This window comes from Ascaphus truei, chromosome 1, assembly GCF_040206685.1.
Source record: "Ascaphus truei isolate aAscTru1 chromosome 1, aAscTru1.hap1, whole genome shotgun sequence".
Lineage (NCBI taxonomy): Eukaryota > Metazoa > Chordata > Amphibia > Anura > Ascaphidae > Ascaphus > Ascaphus truei.
Genome location: NC_134483.1, coordinates 275,624,631 through 275,641,189, shown reverse-complemented (window position 1 = coordinate 275,641,189; position 16,559 = coordinate 275,624,631). Strand labels below are relative to the sequence as shown.

At 46.2% G+C, this 16,559-nt stretch overlaps 1 protein-coding gene across 4 annotated transcripts in view; it reads left to right on the top strand.

Annotated features, from left to right (window-relative positions):
- TBC1D2 (TBC1 domain family member 2) overlaps positions 1-16,559 on the top strand; it is a 167,098-nt gene that overhangs the window by 9,757 nt on the left and 140,782 nt on the right. For 3 of the 4 annotated variants that reach the window (XM_075604311.1, XM_075604302.1, XM_075604331.1), the window contains exons 4-5: positions 6,481-6,625; positions 15,008-15,146. In XM_075604311.1, coding sequence (XP_075460426.1) covers positions 6,481-6,625; positions 15,008-15,146 — 284 coding nt within the window. The remainder of the gene's footprint in view (positions 1-6,480; positions 6,626-15,007; positions 15,147-16,559) is intronic. The other variant, XM_075604321.1, reaches the window with a different exon arrangement.

Below are 16,559 nucleotides of genomic sequence, written 5' to 3'. Positions count from 1 at the left end.
ATTTTCATCTTGTGACTCTATAAATCATTGAATCAAGCACTTTGCCTCTGCAATTTGTAGAGTGTCAAACAGAAGGGTTAGAGAGGACAAAAATAGCAGCAAAAAGGTGGTGCACTGCAGCCCAATCAGGGAATTCTGACATGTTTCATACCACGTTGGGTACTTTATCAAAAGAGGGTTAGAGAGGAGTTAGATGACACAGATTATAATAAGATGTATCACACTGTGTGTGTCCGTTCACTTTTTCTCCCTTCAGTGTGCATCAAAAAGTTTAAGGTGATGTAATCTTCTGGCTTTTAGCAATCTGCATGAGATGTAAGAAGTTGTTTCTTACATTTGAAAGGACCATGCTCCAAAAAATGGTGAAATGTGTTTAGACACATTTTATCTGCTTCAAAATTGCCTTAACACATAGCACCCGAAGTCTTAAAAGCATTCCATGATATTTGGTGCAAGTCCCCTTTTTTCCAGTCGTTAGAGACCTTTCTATTACTATACATCTGTAACGGTTATGCTCACCACAAACCTGGGCCGGACCGCGGGCTGAGGTGCAGATGTGAAAACACCGACCTTAGACCAAGAAGCCGGGTCTGGGTTGCGTAGTCCGTAGTCGTGCGTAACCGGGTCAGGATTGGAGAAGTCAGAGTAGTCCATAGGCAAGCCGGGGTCAAGGCAGCGAAGGTCAAGGTCACAGGCAAAAATTCAGCAACAGGAAAAACTTCAGCGAAGGCGCTTCAGCGTAGGTGCTGCAGCGTGGTGGGTACAGGAACGGGGAATAGGGTGGAAGGTAGGCCATTGGAAAAGCAGGAGTGCAGACATGCCACAGGAAACACTGAGGAGTAGTGTAGCCGCTTTAGCTCGGCAAAGGCAAAGTCTGCCAGGAACTAGGAGAGTAGCACCGGGGCTACTGAGCCAGGAAGGCCTTATGATGCAGGAGAAGTGCAGACATGCCACAGGAAACACTGAGGAACAGTGTAACCGCTTCAGCGTGGCGAAGGCAAAGTCTGCCAGGAACTTAGGAGAAATGGACAAGGCACTAGGAGGCCAAGTCAGGCCAAGCAGAGCTGCATGTGGCAAGCACAGTTAATTGAAGAAAGTATTATGTTCAGCAACTTCATGGGGGGAAGGGCAGCAGCTAAATAGCACCGGCAGCCAATGGGAGCAGAGCTGCATAGGAGGCAGCAACAGGCAGGTTGCAGAGTAACACGAAGAGCCGGTGATTCTGATTGCAGGTTCAGGGAGGGATTTGTCTGGTAGATCTAAAGCACTGTAAGAATGAGTTCAAGCCAAAGCCAGGAATGGATCTGTTGCAGGGTACATGCAACCACACGTGGGTTTCTTGAAAAGGCTTATTTATTGAGTCTTAAAAATATGGCACACAAAAATAAAACAACTTTTTTCAGCATATAGAACAAACAGAAAATAAGTCCTGAGCAGGGCTTTGCCCTTTTCCGAACAAGGGCTGTTCCGATTCCAGCGTAACAGTACATCAAAATTGCCTAGTGAAGACAGACTTTAGCAGTAGTTCTCCCTCAGCACTTCAGTATCTCACTGGTTCAGACAAGGTGTATGTGTGTGCAGCCTAGGGTTTTTAAAGCTCCTTGATGAGGCAGCTGGGAACAGACCTTCCCAGCTGAATGTTAACCCGGTCACTGCTGCACTGCAGACCTAAACATAGGTCTGCCAGGCATAGGGCTGGTGACGTTTATTCACCCTGGCACAGGATCCCTTACAGTATCCCCTCCTTCAGGCAAGAACTCTGGGCGAGCAGGGGCAGGATCCCTTACAACATCATGAGAGCAATGGATTCTAACAATAAATGTGTATGTAGCCATGCCATCTATATGTCACAGATGCTCACTACAACCTGGACTGGACCGCGGGGCTGGGGTGGGGAAGATATATAACCACCGCTCTAAGCCACGGGGATGGGTCCAGATTGCAGAGTCGTGGACAAGTAGCCGGGTCAGGGTAGGAGAGTGGAGAGGGTATAAGCTACTTGCATATGGTCCGGGGTTGGAGAGTGTAGAATGGTCGAGCTCCGTAAGCTGTGGTCGTGGAGTAGAGAGAGTAGAAATCCGTTAAACAAGCCGTGGTCCAGGGGAGCAAGAAGAGACAGGTCAGGTACAAGCAGGGTCACAACAGGGATACATAAACCGACAGACAGGTACTCAGGCTGCAAATGAGCACAGTGCATAGAAGGGTCTATGCTCAGCAACAAGACAAATGGTTGGGTGGATATAAATTGGAAGATGGACTAATGAAGAGAAGGCAGGGGGGAGTAACTAGCAATAGGTAGTGAACTGATAGGCTGTAGTTACCTTGGAGGCCGGTGCAGCACAGCTGATGGTAGTCCCTGCATTAGTTGCTGCATGATGAGCACGTGCGGGGGGCGCGCGATGTTTATGCGTGTGGGTGCGCGATATGCACGTGCGGGGGACGTGCGGCGACTGCGTTGCTGTCTGGAGCAGGCGAAGTGACGCCGTCATGGGCGCACGTCTGCCTGTTGCGGCGGTGGGTGCGCACTGGCGGGAGTCCACGCGCATCCCTGAGTGACCGGCGTGAGGTGTCGGGAGGCCAGGGCTTCGGCGCGACCCTTGCACTATAGCTACTAATCTGTTTTTCCTCCTGGTAGTAAGTCCTGTTACAAGCAGGCCTTGCCAGTAGTTGACGGGGTTTTCCCCCTCCTTGGAGCTGCACTTGAGTGACAGCGGGAGGCGGTGAAATCAGGCCTGGGCATGACCAATCATGAGACAGACCTGGTGCCCTCCTCCTAGCTGTACTTAAGGGCAGTGCCTCCCCAAATTCAGTAGTGCCTCTACCCACTTGAGAGGGGCAGGTCACACAGCCAAGAGCCTGATTATTGGGCCTCATGGGACAGTGAGTGTGTACTGTACCTCTGTCCCTGCTAAAGGGGCAGGGAAGAGCTGGGACTGCTGCGGGTGCTCTTGGCCTGTAGTGAAGGTCCAGGGACCAGCCTTCAGTGAGTCGCTGCTGCTGTATTGGGTAAAACCCTGCCGTGTACTGTGCTGCACAGAGTGAGAGACATACTGTTTCTGTTGTTATATGGTGTGTGATCTTACTGGGGGTAGAGGTAATTGGTTCTACCATGGGAGATCAGCTTCAGTTCCCTGGAGCCTACGGCAGATGGAGGCGCTCCCCTGCTAAACATATGTGGGTAATGTACCCCAGAAAGAAAAACAATGCACACAAGCGCACCACAATTAGTATAGAAATAAATCAGTATTTAATATTTGGTCATATAGACCACAAACGACAATAAATGACTAAAGCAGCACACTGCTACACATATAACACAATTACAAACCATATGAAAAATACACATACGAATTATTAAATGTATAAGGTTACTCCCAAAACAATGATACTAACCCAATAACTTCAAAGAAGCACAATAACCTCAACAAAAAAATAAAAAAACTTTGAAACCAAACAATCTACTAAATGTACACTGGTGAAGTGTCAAATAGAAGGAAACTGATCTAAAACCACAGTGAGGGGAGCAAGTACAGCTGAACCCTATTACAACGCGGTCCTCGGGGTCCACCCGATACGACCGCATTATAACCGGGATCGCGGTTTTAAAAAAAAATGGCCGCAGCGATCAGGGATTCCGCGACAGAGGGGGAGAGCTGGGATAATTCTCCCAGCTCTCCCTAACCTGGCGTCGCAGCAGCAGCCCCCCCCCCATGCAGCACTTACCCGCAGCAGCAGTTGATCTGTGTGCTGTGCAGAGAAGGTGTGAGTTTGCGAGGGGGGGGGGGGGATTTCACAGAGTCAGGAGAAGCCGGGCAGGAACCAGCTCCCTTTTCTCTTTCCCCCCAAGTGGAGGTACAGGGAGGGAGAGGTGTGTGTGTATGAGTGTGAGTCTCCAGCCAGGAACCAGCTCCATTCTCTCCTCCCCCCAAGTGGAGGTACAGGGAGGGAGGGAGAGGTGTGTGTGTGTGTTTGTGGTGATGTACAGGAAGGGGGGATGTGATGGGCAGGTGGGGATGGGATGTGCAGGGGGGTGATGTGCAGACAGGGGATGTGTAGGAAGGTTGGGATGTGATGGGCAGGGGGGTGGGATGTGATGTGCAGGGGGGGTGGATGTGCAGGAAGGGGTGATGTTCAGGCTGGGGGAGTGATGTGCAGGAAGGGGGGATGTGATGGGCAGGAAGGGGGGATGTGATGGGCAGGAAGGGGGGATGTGATGGGCAGGGGGGATGGGATGTTATGTGCAGGGAGGGTGATGTGCAGGGGAGTATTGTGTGTGTCCGTCCGTCCGTCCGTCCGTCCGTTACCAATAAATCCTTAAAACATTTTTTTTTTACATTTTGCTTTTAAAAAACGGGCGCCACGCTCACACCGCGTTATTTGCGGATCCGCGTTTTAGCGGATCACGCTATAACTGGGTTGAGCTGTACTAACCACAAGCGGCAGTGGGTGCCATGTGTGAACGCAAAAGTGTCCGGACTGCACGAACGCACGACAAATGTTCTCTCCGCTGGTGCTTCCTGGTTGTCTTGCTCTAGCCAATGGGTGAATGCGCAAAGCTCCCCTTCGTGACCTCTACGTGTTTCGCAACTGCTTCTGAACGTGCTTCGTCAGGAGGTCACGAACGGGGAAGCTCATGCGCATTAAGTACCAAATCAAATTGCCAATGAGATAACTCCACCAATCGGCACTCAGAAAAAATATGCTAAACAGGAATGGATAAACTGAACAGGAACGTCACAAAGTGCAATGTTATGCATTACTCAAGAATAAAGGAAGATGCGCCGCCACTAAAGCAGCACAAATGGGTGCTATAATCTAAATATGTGTCAAATACATAGAGGTCACAAAGGGGAGCTCTGCGCATTCACCCATTGGCTGGAGCAAGACAACCAGGAAGCACCAGCGGAGAGAACCATCTGCCGTGCGTTTGTGCAGTCCGGTCACTTTCGCTGTGGTTTTAGATCAGTTTCCTTCTATTTGACACTTCACCAGTGTATATTTTGTAGATTGTTTGGTTTAAAGGTTTTTTTTATTTTTTAGTTGAGGTTATTGTGCTTCTTTGAAGCTATAGGGTTAGTATCCTTGTTTTGGGAGTAACTTTATACATTTTATAATTCGTATGTGTATTTTTTATATGGTTTGTAATTGTGTTATATGTAGCACTGTGCTGCTTTAGTCATTTATTGTCTTTTGTGGTCTATATGACCAGATATTAAATATTGATTTATTTTTATTCTAATCCAGGGTGCGCTTGTGTGCATTGTTTTTCTTTGTTGTTTGGAGGGCTCTCTATGGAGCTCTCCTGATTAGGAGTAAGTGAGGAGTGGCTCCTGGCGCTGATAGCTGCAAACAGATTACAAGAGATTTTAGAGGACAGCAATAATCTTATTTTTAATCTAATGTACCCCATAAACCTGATCCTGTGTCCCCACTACCATTGGCGGACGACTCAGCCCTCCTTGGGCCAGCAGGTATCATGCACCACATACGTAGTAATACGTAGGAATGGCCCAAATCTCCCTCTGGGTGGGGGGGACCACCATTACATGTGTACTAATAACACTAGAAGCTTTTGATATGAGATATGTAAGTTGTTCCTTCCCATGAAAAAGGCTTGTCCCTGATGCTTTTATGCATCATATGAAGTCTAAGAAATATCACAGAAATCCTGTTTGTGTAGGCCTGCTACTGCAATTCTTTTGTGTTAGGGCTACTTTTATTTCTTTCAGAAGGTCTTCAGCAATGATTATATGGCTTAAAATGTTTTCTTTATGGTCAGGGTAAGATGTATATATATTCCCGCACCCTCCCCCCCCCCCAAAAAAAAACAAATATACACTGATGTTCTTTGCTGGAGGTCTATTAACCTATAGTATGAAGTAATACTAAATATGACTCAACACTGTGATGCATATGGGGCCATATTTCTTAAGTGAGGCTATTTCATACATTTCTGCGCCAGAAGACATCTTATGGCACATTCAAGTTAATTAACTGTCTGCAAGCTCCACAATATACCTTTATGGAACAGCGCCACTTAGTTAAAAGGGGCCACAATATATGTTGCTTTGCTAGCCTTCTACTCATTTTCTTTGTCATATTTATAATAATATATGTGCTCTTTCGATTCCAAGCACTTGCAAAATGCAGTACAAATCCAAGAAAACTCTAAAGGTCTAATTCACACAGTTCCACCAATTGTTAGCACCATTGACGCCACTTAGTGGACTCACAACATGAGCTAAGTCATTAGTGTAGTTTGGTAACTTTGCAAAGCTATAATATCTTTTTTTTTGTGGAGAATTGTATGTTCAATGCAATTGAGTTTTCTTTAATAAATGTTGAAATATAGTCCCCCTATTTTGCAACTGGGAGTGTTTGATACATGAGCCCCACGTATCAGTAAGCTTAGTTTGTCTTTAACAACATCCATCTCGGTAAGTATGTCTTTTTCTCCAAATTGTTCTGAACTTTACTCAGGCACCTAATAATCATACGATGATGTACTGGTTGCAGCAGCTTCAGATGAAACGCTGGGAGTTTTGCAACCACCAGCCTGGACTACATTTTGGAAATATAAACGCCTCTGAACAGCCTGTAAATCAACCTGATCTGCACATCACGCGTAAGTTTATAATCGGTGAACACTTTTGGGTCTGTGTTTCAAGTTAAATATGGTGCAATTTTTTTTAACCAGATCTATCAAACAAAAAAATCTTATTGCTTTAAATTGGATTTTGTCACACGTTTTTTTTTCTCTTCCCCCCCCCAGAATTGCACATCTTTACCTTGATACATAACCCCCATTGTTTTGTACCTAATTTTGTTAACTCTTCTGCAATATGAGGAGCATGCATTAAAAACGACACAACATTTATAAAAAAGAAATGTACCATAAGAAACAATGGAGAATTATTTACTTTTATGTATTTGGTGCAGTTCTTTGCACTTTTTTTTAAAAGCTTACCTGAACTTGGGGGCGGGGGGAAGATCATCGATCGGGAAACATGGGCAGGGCCTCCAACAGCTTTTCTGTGACTCAGGACTAGAGTTTTAACTGGGGCGCTCCCCCCCCCCCAGCGTGTCATGACCTTGCAAGCCCCCGTCCTCTTTTACACCTCCTCTCTCTCACCACCCTCTCCTCATGTATTTCTCTCTTCTCTCTCCCTCCCCCACCTCCCCTCTTCCCCTCTTACAACCACTCACTCTTCTTACACTCTTCCCCCTCCCTACGCTATAACTCAATAACCCACCCTTCCCCACACATTCCCCCCTTCCCGCCTGGCCACACACACACACACACACACACACACACACACACACACACACACACACACACACAATTCCTGACCCCACACATACACACACAATTCAACCCCACAATACAAAACTCATCCACATAACAATGACCCCCACAAACACACTACAATAACACACACACTTTTCCTCCCCAAACACAATTCCATACAAGTCTCCCACACAATACAATAACCCACACACACAATAACCCCCCACACACCATACATTAACTCCCCACATAATACAATAACACACACACACTAATTATATAATTGAGGGACTCTGAAAAGCTGAACACCAGTGAACGGGGCTTGTATCTTTCCAGCCCACACCACAATAGTGTGACCAATAGGGGGATAGACACTCTGGTACAGTGCAGCCACCCCCCGCACCAGGCTATTCAATGCGCCCTGCTGATAGCGGCCAACTTTCTACTGCGCGGATGTTACCGCATCTTTATAGCAATAGGCCACACACACACTTACCTTGGAGCTCATCTAAGTCAGACCTCTGGTGCTGCTGATCAGTGCACGGGCCCAGCGACTTCCGGTCGGGCCCAGCTTGTGGTTCGCACCAGAGGGGGAGAGACAGGTTCCGGGCTGGCAGGAGAAAGAGACCCAGAACAGCTGGGAAGAGCTGGAGCCCGGCAGCAGAGCCCAGCAGCCGGATGCAGAAGTTGCTTAACTTCCAACTCAAGCTGGCCAGGCCCCGCGCAGCCATGGCTCTTCCCTCAGTATGCCCCCAAAATTCTAAAAATGTAACATTTCTATTTTAATCTCTCATTTTTTTTCATATTATTCAGTACACAATTAACGGAAATTTTTTTTTTCCTATAAAGGAACCAGCAGTTATATCACCCACAATCTAAAGATTATTGTTCATATCATTATATATTAATAATCAAAGTAAAAAAATCAATATACAGAGCTGAAAATATTTGTTCAAACTAGTTTCCATGTGTTTCACTTTGAATTCAGTTTGCCTGTGCAATGGCAATACATGTCAATGCTGTTCTGCTTATTATGTGGTTAATAAGGTGTTATAGAGAGCAGTGGAGGAGTGACACATTAAACATATTATAATAGGGCACTGTAGGCGGACGCTCACAGAGGTATGTAAGGGAGACTGATTATAGTGAAATTAAATAAGCCTTTTATTGCGCCTGTTTCCTTAACATCAGGAAACCATCCAAACAAGGGGTAAACAAAGCTTCTATTCACTTGGGAGTATTTCTAGTGAAATACTATGCAGTTCACAACTCCCTTAGATAAGCATGTCTCCCAGCCCCAAACATATAGCATGAAATAAGCAGATATAGAAAGTCTCATAAATGAAACTCTTATCTGTTCCTTGTGGTTTGGAGGGGAAATCTTCTCTGTCCCTGGTTCAGCTCCCTTTTCCTCAGGGTGTGTCAGCATTCAGGTTTAGAAGTTTCCCCTGTGTCTTGAAAGCAGCTCTGCTGTTTCTTCTGGCAGGGCTCAAGACTGTTTGTCTCCAAGTTCAACTCAGGTGTGAGCTAAGGAGTCTCACTTCCTGTCTCAAAAGACAGGCTTTTCTAAGCAATCTAATCAGGCAGGTGGTGTTTGTTAATTGACTACCAGCAGTTAACCACCACACTGCTGGATTAGAGGCACATTACCTGAACAGGGATAACTCCCCTGTTACAGGCACCCTCTTTGGGATTGAAGTAACAATTGCCAATGTGTATGCCCTGTAAATTCATATAAGCTGCTGTACAGGTTATATTTAACCGTGGTACCTCTTTCAAGGATATATCCAGGGTCATCTCCCATGTGCCAAAAAGGGCTGCAGACAGAAATCAGTCTTCCTCCACATCCGGTGAACCTGCCCAAGGATATCAGTGATGTGGGCCAATATATATAGGCTGCCCTGAATGTGTTGGGATTCTCTTGGCAGATGGGCTCTTGGTCCTATCTACTAAACAAAGCCTCTCAAGATATAGACAGGCAATCTAATAAACTAATCCAGAATATAATTACGGAAGCTAGGTGTGCATAGCTGCATACTGATCTGGTTTAACCTAGAAATGGAGAGACTAACGCATATCCTCAGACTCTTGATGGAAATTCCAAAGAATCTGGAAACCTCGGCCATTGCGCAATCCTGTACTACCTGTACTACCTGTGACGGGGCTAGTCTCGAATCAGAAGGCGGACCGGCAGGGCTGAGATAGAATGCAGAATAACCGACCAGAGCCCTGGGACAGAGTCCTGTAAGAGTATTCATGGTCGGTAAGCAGGCAGGGCTTAGGGCTGGCGCCAGTGGTGCAGAGTCCAAGCAACAGGGCAGAGGTGCAGAGTCCAGGCAACAGGTCGGGGCAGATGAAAGGCTGCGAGGTTGGGGTCACTGTCTGGGGTCAGCAACAGGGATTCCAAATAGGTGAAAAGGTAATGCGTGACAGGGAAGATCAAACAAAACCTTGCTCGGCGACTCCCACCAGGAACTGCAGCCTTTTAAAGCAGACTGCCAGTACCCAAAATGGCCACAGTGAGCAGAAAGTGCAGACAAGACAGAAAACCTGGACCGTAGTGAAAACCCGGCACGGATGGAGCAGAATCCTTACACTACCATAAGAATTCCTTCAAATCAATAATTCCCTTGGGCCGAAGGAGTTTCACAGGTCAGGGGGGTCCACATGATTCCGAGGCTGGATGGCGGCCGGCTGCTTTAGGCCGGTCCACACAGATAAGTGTCCTCGGTTTGACTTCTAGTGGAGGCCCAGGCCTCTGACTAGCATTGTATCCTGGTTTTTGCTGAGGTACTGATACCATTGTATTTATGTTCTTCTGTAATACTGCCAAAACCCTCCATCCCCCCTCCTATCTCTTCTGTACCCTTCTCTCCTCCCACCGATGTATGTATACTAAAATACCAATAAAATGTGTGAAAAAAAACAATTTTCCTATTACAATGGAATACAGTCAATTCTGCCTAATTTAACTGCAATAAAAAACATTTGTACAGTAGGTCTAAGGTCGCATTTAACACAGCCATAAAGAGATAAAAAAAAAATAGTTGTTTATGAGTCTAGATTACTGTGTGTGTGTGTGTGTGTGTGTGTGTGTGTGTGTGTGTGTGTGTGTGACAAAAAGAAGACTGCGCCCCTCAGGTGTAGATGTTTTAACACTTAAATGCCAGTTGATCTAATAGCTCCTCTAATGTTTGCAGTGATATAATTATCAAAATAATATATATTAATAAATCAATCTAAACACACATTTTGTCTAATTAAAAATAATTATAACTAAATAGTGTGAGCTATTTACTGAATAACAAAAAACAAATATCTGAAAATATATATATATAAGTCGTACCAATTAATACTACCAAAAAATGATAAAAATCAATAAAAAACCATGTTCAAAACCAATTCAAAAATAGTCCTGTAGATTAAGAAAATGATTGATGGTACATGGAACCGGATCAGGGTGCTCTCTGCAAGGAACCAACGAACTCCCAGTATTCTGTGAACAACAAAAAAAAGAAAACGCCCGAACGTCGTTTGTGAGTTTAAATTTGTTGGACCTACCTATTGTATTAAAAGTGTATTTTTCATATTACACTAGGATCGGGCGCTTTCTTTCTTTTTTTGTTGTGTATATATATATTGCTCATGTAATGTGAGCTTGAGATAAAAAGTGGCACTGTGTGCTCATTTGCATGTCATTTCCGAGAATCCCTTGCTGCAGTGGAAGTGCTGTTTGCTGGGTGATAATGGTGAAAGACAGGGTTGCAGACCTGTCTAAGACATGCAAATGAATATACAGGAATATTTACAGTTGCTTTATGCTTTACTGTGGAGGGTTTTAGTCACTTTTTTTTACCCACCATAACCTTTATAGTGGTGGTGATTACCTACTCTTATCTCATTTGAGCAAATGTCAGCAAGCCAACCTCACACTGATGATACCCATCAAGGTTGAAACATGTCTGTGAGTGGGTTAACTGACTTTGCATCTCCCAAGTCCTTGCTTAAAAGCTGTGTTTAAAGCAGCATGCATTGGCTAAGGGTTGCTCATGTAATGTGAGCATGAGATAAAAAGTGGCACTGTGTGCTCATTTGCATGTCATTTCCCAGAATCCCTTGCTGCAGTAGAAGTGCTGTTTGCTGGGTGATAATGGTGAAAGACAGGGTTGCAGACCTGTCTAAGACATGCAAATGAATATACAGGAATATTTACAGTTGCTATATATATATATATATATATATATATATATATATATATATATATATATATATATATATATATATATATATATATATATATATATATATATATATATATATATATATATACATACATACAGTGGTCGACAAATCACCCAAAAGTCTACTCGCCGAACAAAAAATCTACTCGACACCTAGTCCCGCCCCCAGCCCTGCCCCTAGTCCCGCCCCCAGACCCGCTTTTAAAAAAAAGAAATGAATAAATTCCTAGTAAGAACAACATTCGTTTTTGACATTAGTTTATTTATTGTATTACATTATACTACAATTAGTTCTTGTTACGTGTATGTGTGTGTAAATGTTCCTGAACCCCATAACTAGTGCCTGGACGCCCCAGCGTCACAATACCTAAAGCAGCAATCCCACCTGGGATCTTACCTGATCCGCAGTCCCTCAATGTCCAGGTACCCTCATTCCCGCAATGTTATACATTGGAGGGGTGGTGTTCCCTACCGTCTTCTGGTTTAGGGGGGATTCCGTTGTCTTCCGTGTGAAGCTCGAGAGTTAGATCTGGAAGAAAGCAGTATAGGTTATTTCAGTGTAGGTATAGGGCAGTTAAGATATATAGGGTAAATAAGAGATCCAGAGTGTGAGAGAGAGAGAGTGTGGGTGAGAGACAGACAGAGAGAGAGAGAGACAGAGAGAGAGAGAGACAGAGAGAGAGAGAGAGAGACACACACACACACACACACACACAGAGACACAAACACACAGAGACACACACACACACACACACACACACACACACACACACACACACACACACACACACACACACACACACACACAGAGACACACACAGAGAGAAAGAGAGACAGAGAAAGAGAGAAGGAGAGATAAACAGAGAGAGAGAGAGAGAGAGAACACACACAGAGAGAGAATGAGAGACAGAAAGAGAGAGTGACAGGTAGAGTGACAGAGAGAGAGAGAGAGAGGGTGAGGGCGACAGGGAATGGGTGAGGGCGACGGAATGGGTGAGGGTGACGGGGAAAGGTTGAGGGCGACGGGGAAAGGGTGAGGGCGACAGGGAAAGGGTGACATGGAGAGGGTGAGGGCGACGGAAAGGGTGAGGGCGACGGAAAGGGTGAGGGCGACAGGGAAAGGGTGTGGGCGACAGGGAAAGGGTGAGGGCGATAGGGAAAGGGTGACAGGGAGAGGGTGAGGGCGACAGGGTGAGGGCGACAGGGTGAGGGCGAGAGGGAAAGGGTGAGGGCGAGAGGGAAAGGGTGAGGGCGAGAGGGAAAGGGTGAGGGCGACAGGGAAAGGATGAGGGTGACAGGGAAAGGGTGAGGGCGACAGGGAGAGGGCGACAGGGATGGGTGAGGGCAACAGGGATGGGTGAGGGCGACAGGGAAAGGGTGAGGGCGACAGGGATGGGTGAGGGCGACAGGGATGGGTGAGGGTGACAGGGATGGGTGAGGGTGACAGGGATGGGTGAGGGTGACGGATGGGTGAGGGCGACAAAGATGGGTGAGGGTGACAGGGATGGGTGAGGGTGAGAGGGTGAGGGCGACAGGGAGAGGGTGAGGGTGACACAGGGAGAGGGTGACACAGGGAGAGGGTGAGGTTGGCACAGGAAGAGGGTGACAGGGAGAGAGGGTGACACACTCACAGACACAGACTCACTCACAGATACACACACTCACTCACAGACACACACACTCACAGACACACAGACACACACACTCTCACAGACACACACACTCTCACAGACACACACACACTAAGACACACACTCACTCACAGGCACTCACAGACACACTGTAACAGGGGAGTTATCCCTGTTCAGGTAATGTGCCTCTAATCCAGCAGTGTGGTGGTTAACTGCTGGTAGTCAATTAACAAACACCACCTGCCTGATTGCTTAGAAAAGCCTGTCTTTTGAGACAGGAAGTGAGACTCCTTAGCTCACACCTGAGCTGAACTTTGGAGACAGAGCAGAGATTGTCTTTGACTCTCACAACTTGTCTTGAGCCCTGCCAGAAGACACAGCAGAGCTGCTTTCAAGACACAGGGAAAACTTCTAAACCTGAATGCTGACAAACCCCGAAGACAAGGGAGCTGAACCAGGGACAGAGAAGATTTTCCCTCCAAACCACAAGGAACAGATAAGACTTTTATTTACAAGACTTTTTATATCTGTTCATTTCATGCTATATGTTTGGGGCTGGGAGACATGCTTATCTAAGGGAGTTGTGAACTGCATAGTATTTCACTAGAAATACTCCCAAGTGAATAGAAGCTTTGTTTACCCCTTGTTTGGATGGTTTCCTGATGTTAAGGAAAAGGCGCAATAAAAGGCTTATTTAATTTCACTATAATCAGTCTCCCTTGCATACCTCTGTGATCGTCCGCCTACACACACACACACACACACACACACACACACACACACACACACACACACACACACACACACACACACACACACACACACACACACACACACACACACACACACACACACACACACACACACACACACTCAGTCACACACACACACACACTTACTGTCTCACACTGTAAGACACTCACACACTCACCCACTGTCACTCTCACACTGTCACTCACACACACTCACCCACAAGGCAGGGGGGGTTGCACATGTCAGCAGTGGGGCCTCCGCACGGCAGTGGGCCCTCCCCCGGCCGGAGGGCCTCTGCAAGGCAGCAGGTGTCGCACATGGCTGCGGGGGCCTCCGCATGGCAGGAGGGCCTCTGCAAGGCAGGGGGGGGGCACTCCCCCTCCAGAGGCGGACACCGCAGCAGCACCCCCGTCCCCTCCCCCCGAAGCGGAAGCGGACGCCGCCGCAGCACCGCATCACTCCCCCCCGAAGTGGATGCCACCGCAGCACCGTATCACCCCCCCCCCCCAAGCGGACGCTGCCGCAGCACCCTCTTCCCCCCCTGAAGCGGATGCTGCCGCAGCATCCCCCCTCCCACCACCCCCCCAGCCTACCTGCCGCCCCGGGCAACAAGCGGGGACCCCCCCAGCCTACCTCCCGTCCCGGGCAGCAAGCGGGGACCCCCCTCAGCCTACCTCCCACCCTGGGCAGCAAGTGGGGACCCCCCAACCTACCTCCCGCCCCGGGCAGCAAGCGGGGATCGGGGTCAGGGGGGGAGGAGATGAGGGGGAGGAGATCAAGGGCAGGAGGGGGAGGAGATCAGGGGCAGGGGGGGGAGGAGATCGGGGGAAGGGGCTAACCCAGAGCTGCCAGCCGGCCTTTTTCCCCGCGTCAACCCAATGAGGGAGGGGAATTATTTATTTATTTTAAAAATAATAATAATTTGGTGCGAGTAGGGGAATTCCTAGAGCCACAGCATGGCTCACCAGCGGCCTAAATCCACTCACCACGGGCGTATGCTTATAACTATTTGTCGAACACTATATATATATATCTGCTGATGAGCATAATCAAAGTAATTTACTGATTGACAAATAATTGTGATGATATTTCAGAGGGACAAGATTATGGTCTTATGCCCCCCGTGAAAACACCAACTGAAGTGGTGGGTGTAGAAGTGGCATCCTTGCCTGCTCCACAAGAGTCCACATCTCTTCAAAATATCTCTTTGAGACATCCTTGGACTGAAATACAGTAAGTGTTGCCAACCTGTGAGATCTAAGTAATGATGACTATGGGGCATATACAGTATATATCAAGGCAAAAGTGGTGCAATTCTGGAGCAAAACAAACTGCACAAGATGTATCTAAGAACACAATTCTATTGTAAGGAATAGGATTTTTTCTTTTGATATGTGGTACGGTTTATTTTGCCCCAGAATTGTACCACTTTTGCCTTGATACATACTGTGTTTTTTTCACTCTCGTTGTTTTTATTGATTTTCCAACATTGCTGGTAAACATGACAGATTTCAACACATCTTTACAATTTTCCATGTTTAAATTATACTTAAAAGGGAAAAAAAAGGAAAAAGGTATAATCAGATGCTCAAACTTAACTCAAATATACACCATTTTTAAACTCAAATATACAAAAATACACCATTTTTAAATTAAATAATTAACTACTTTGACGTGGTTTTAATTATATGAAAAAAAAGTTTAGATCACCTACATTGAATTTATTACACACATAATTGCCATTATTTCACTTCTGGTCCATTGTAGGACTGTGGGATAGGCTGAAGCTACACATTGCTTTGTAATGAGTATAATGAATGAAGGTATCCAGGGGTGAGCTGAGGGTGTTTGTGGGATCTCAACTTTCCACCAATAGACTGCAGAAGTGTGATTATTTATTTGTGAATGTGCTGCTGCTTTAAACCCACTAGGGCTTGCACATCTAACCCAGCATTTGTATTCAATTCTGGCTTTAATGTCCAAATAATGGATATTTTGTATACGTTTGAATCCTGCAGTACTGTATTTTGTCTTTAGAAAAGCAAGATTTCAAATCCCAGAATTTTTATGTGTAGGAGCTAAAAACCAGGACAAGAAAAGACTGTTTGGGAAGTCTAGAATCCACTTGGAGCAGGGATAACAACAATGTGGTAGCAGGTGCGCCTCTCCATTTTTTTTACATGCAGGATTGAAGCAGGGGGTCTCCAGAGCTCAAACCCATTCATTTCAGCTCGGGGACCCCCTGTTTCTGGAGGTACTTACCTCCGTAGTTGGTGCTGGTAGCCACTCCAGGTTCATGTTATGGCTGCTTTTCAAAGCTCCTTGGCCCTGTGGGCCAATAGGAAGCTGTGATGTCATCAGGTGCGGCTTCCTATTGGCCCATGTGACGAGAGAGCTTTAAACTGCAGAGAGATACAGGCACCCGCTGTGGAGGTAAGTATCTCCAGAAGCAAAGGGTCTCTGGAGCTGAAATGAATGGGTGCCGCTCCGGAGACCCCCTTGCTTCAATCCTGTATTTAAAAAAAAAAATCTAAACTTTTAAAAAATTGCTCCTATTAAAATCCCCGTTGAACATTTAATTTTTTTTATTTTTATAAACTTAATTTTTATTAAATTTTTTTAGGGAGAGAGGGGAATGAAGAAAAT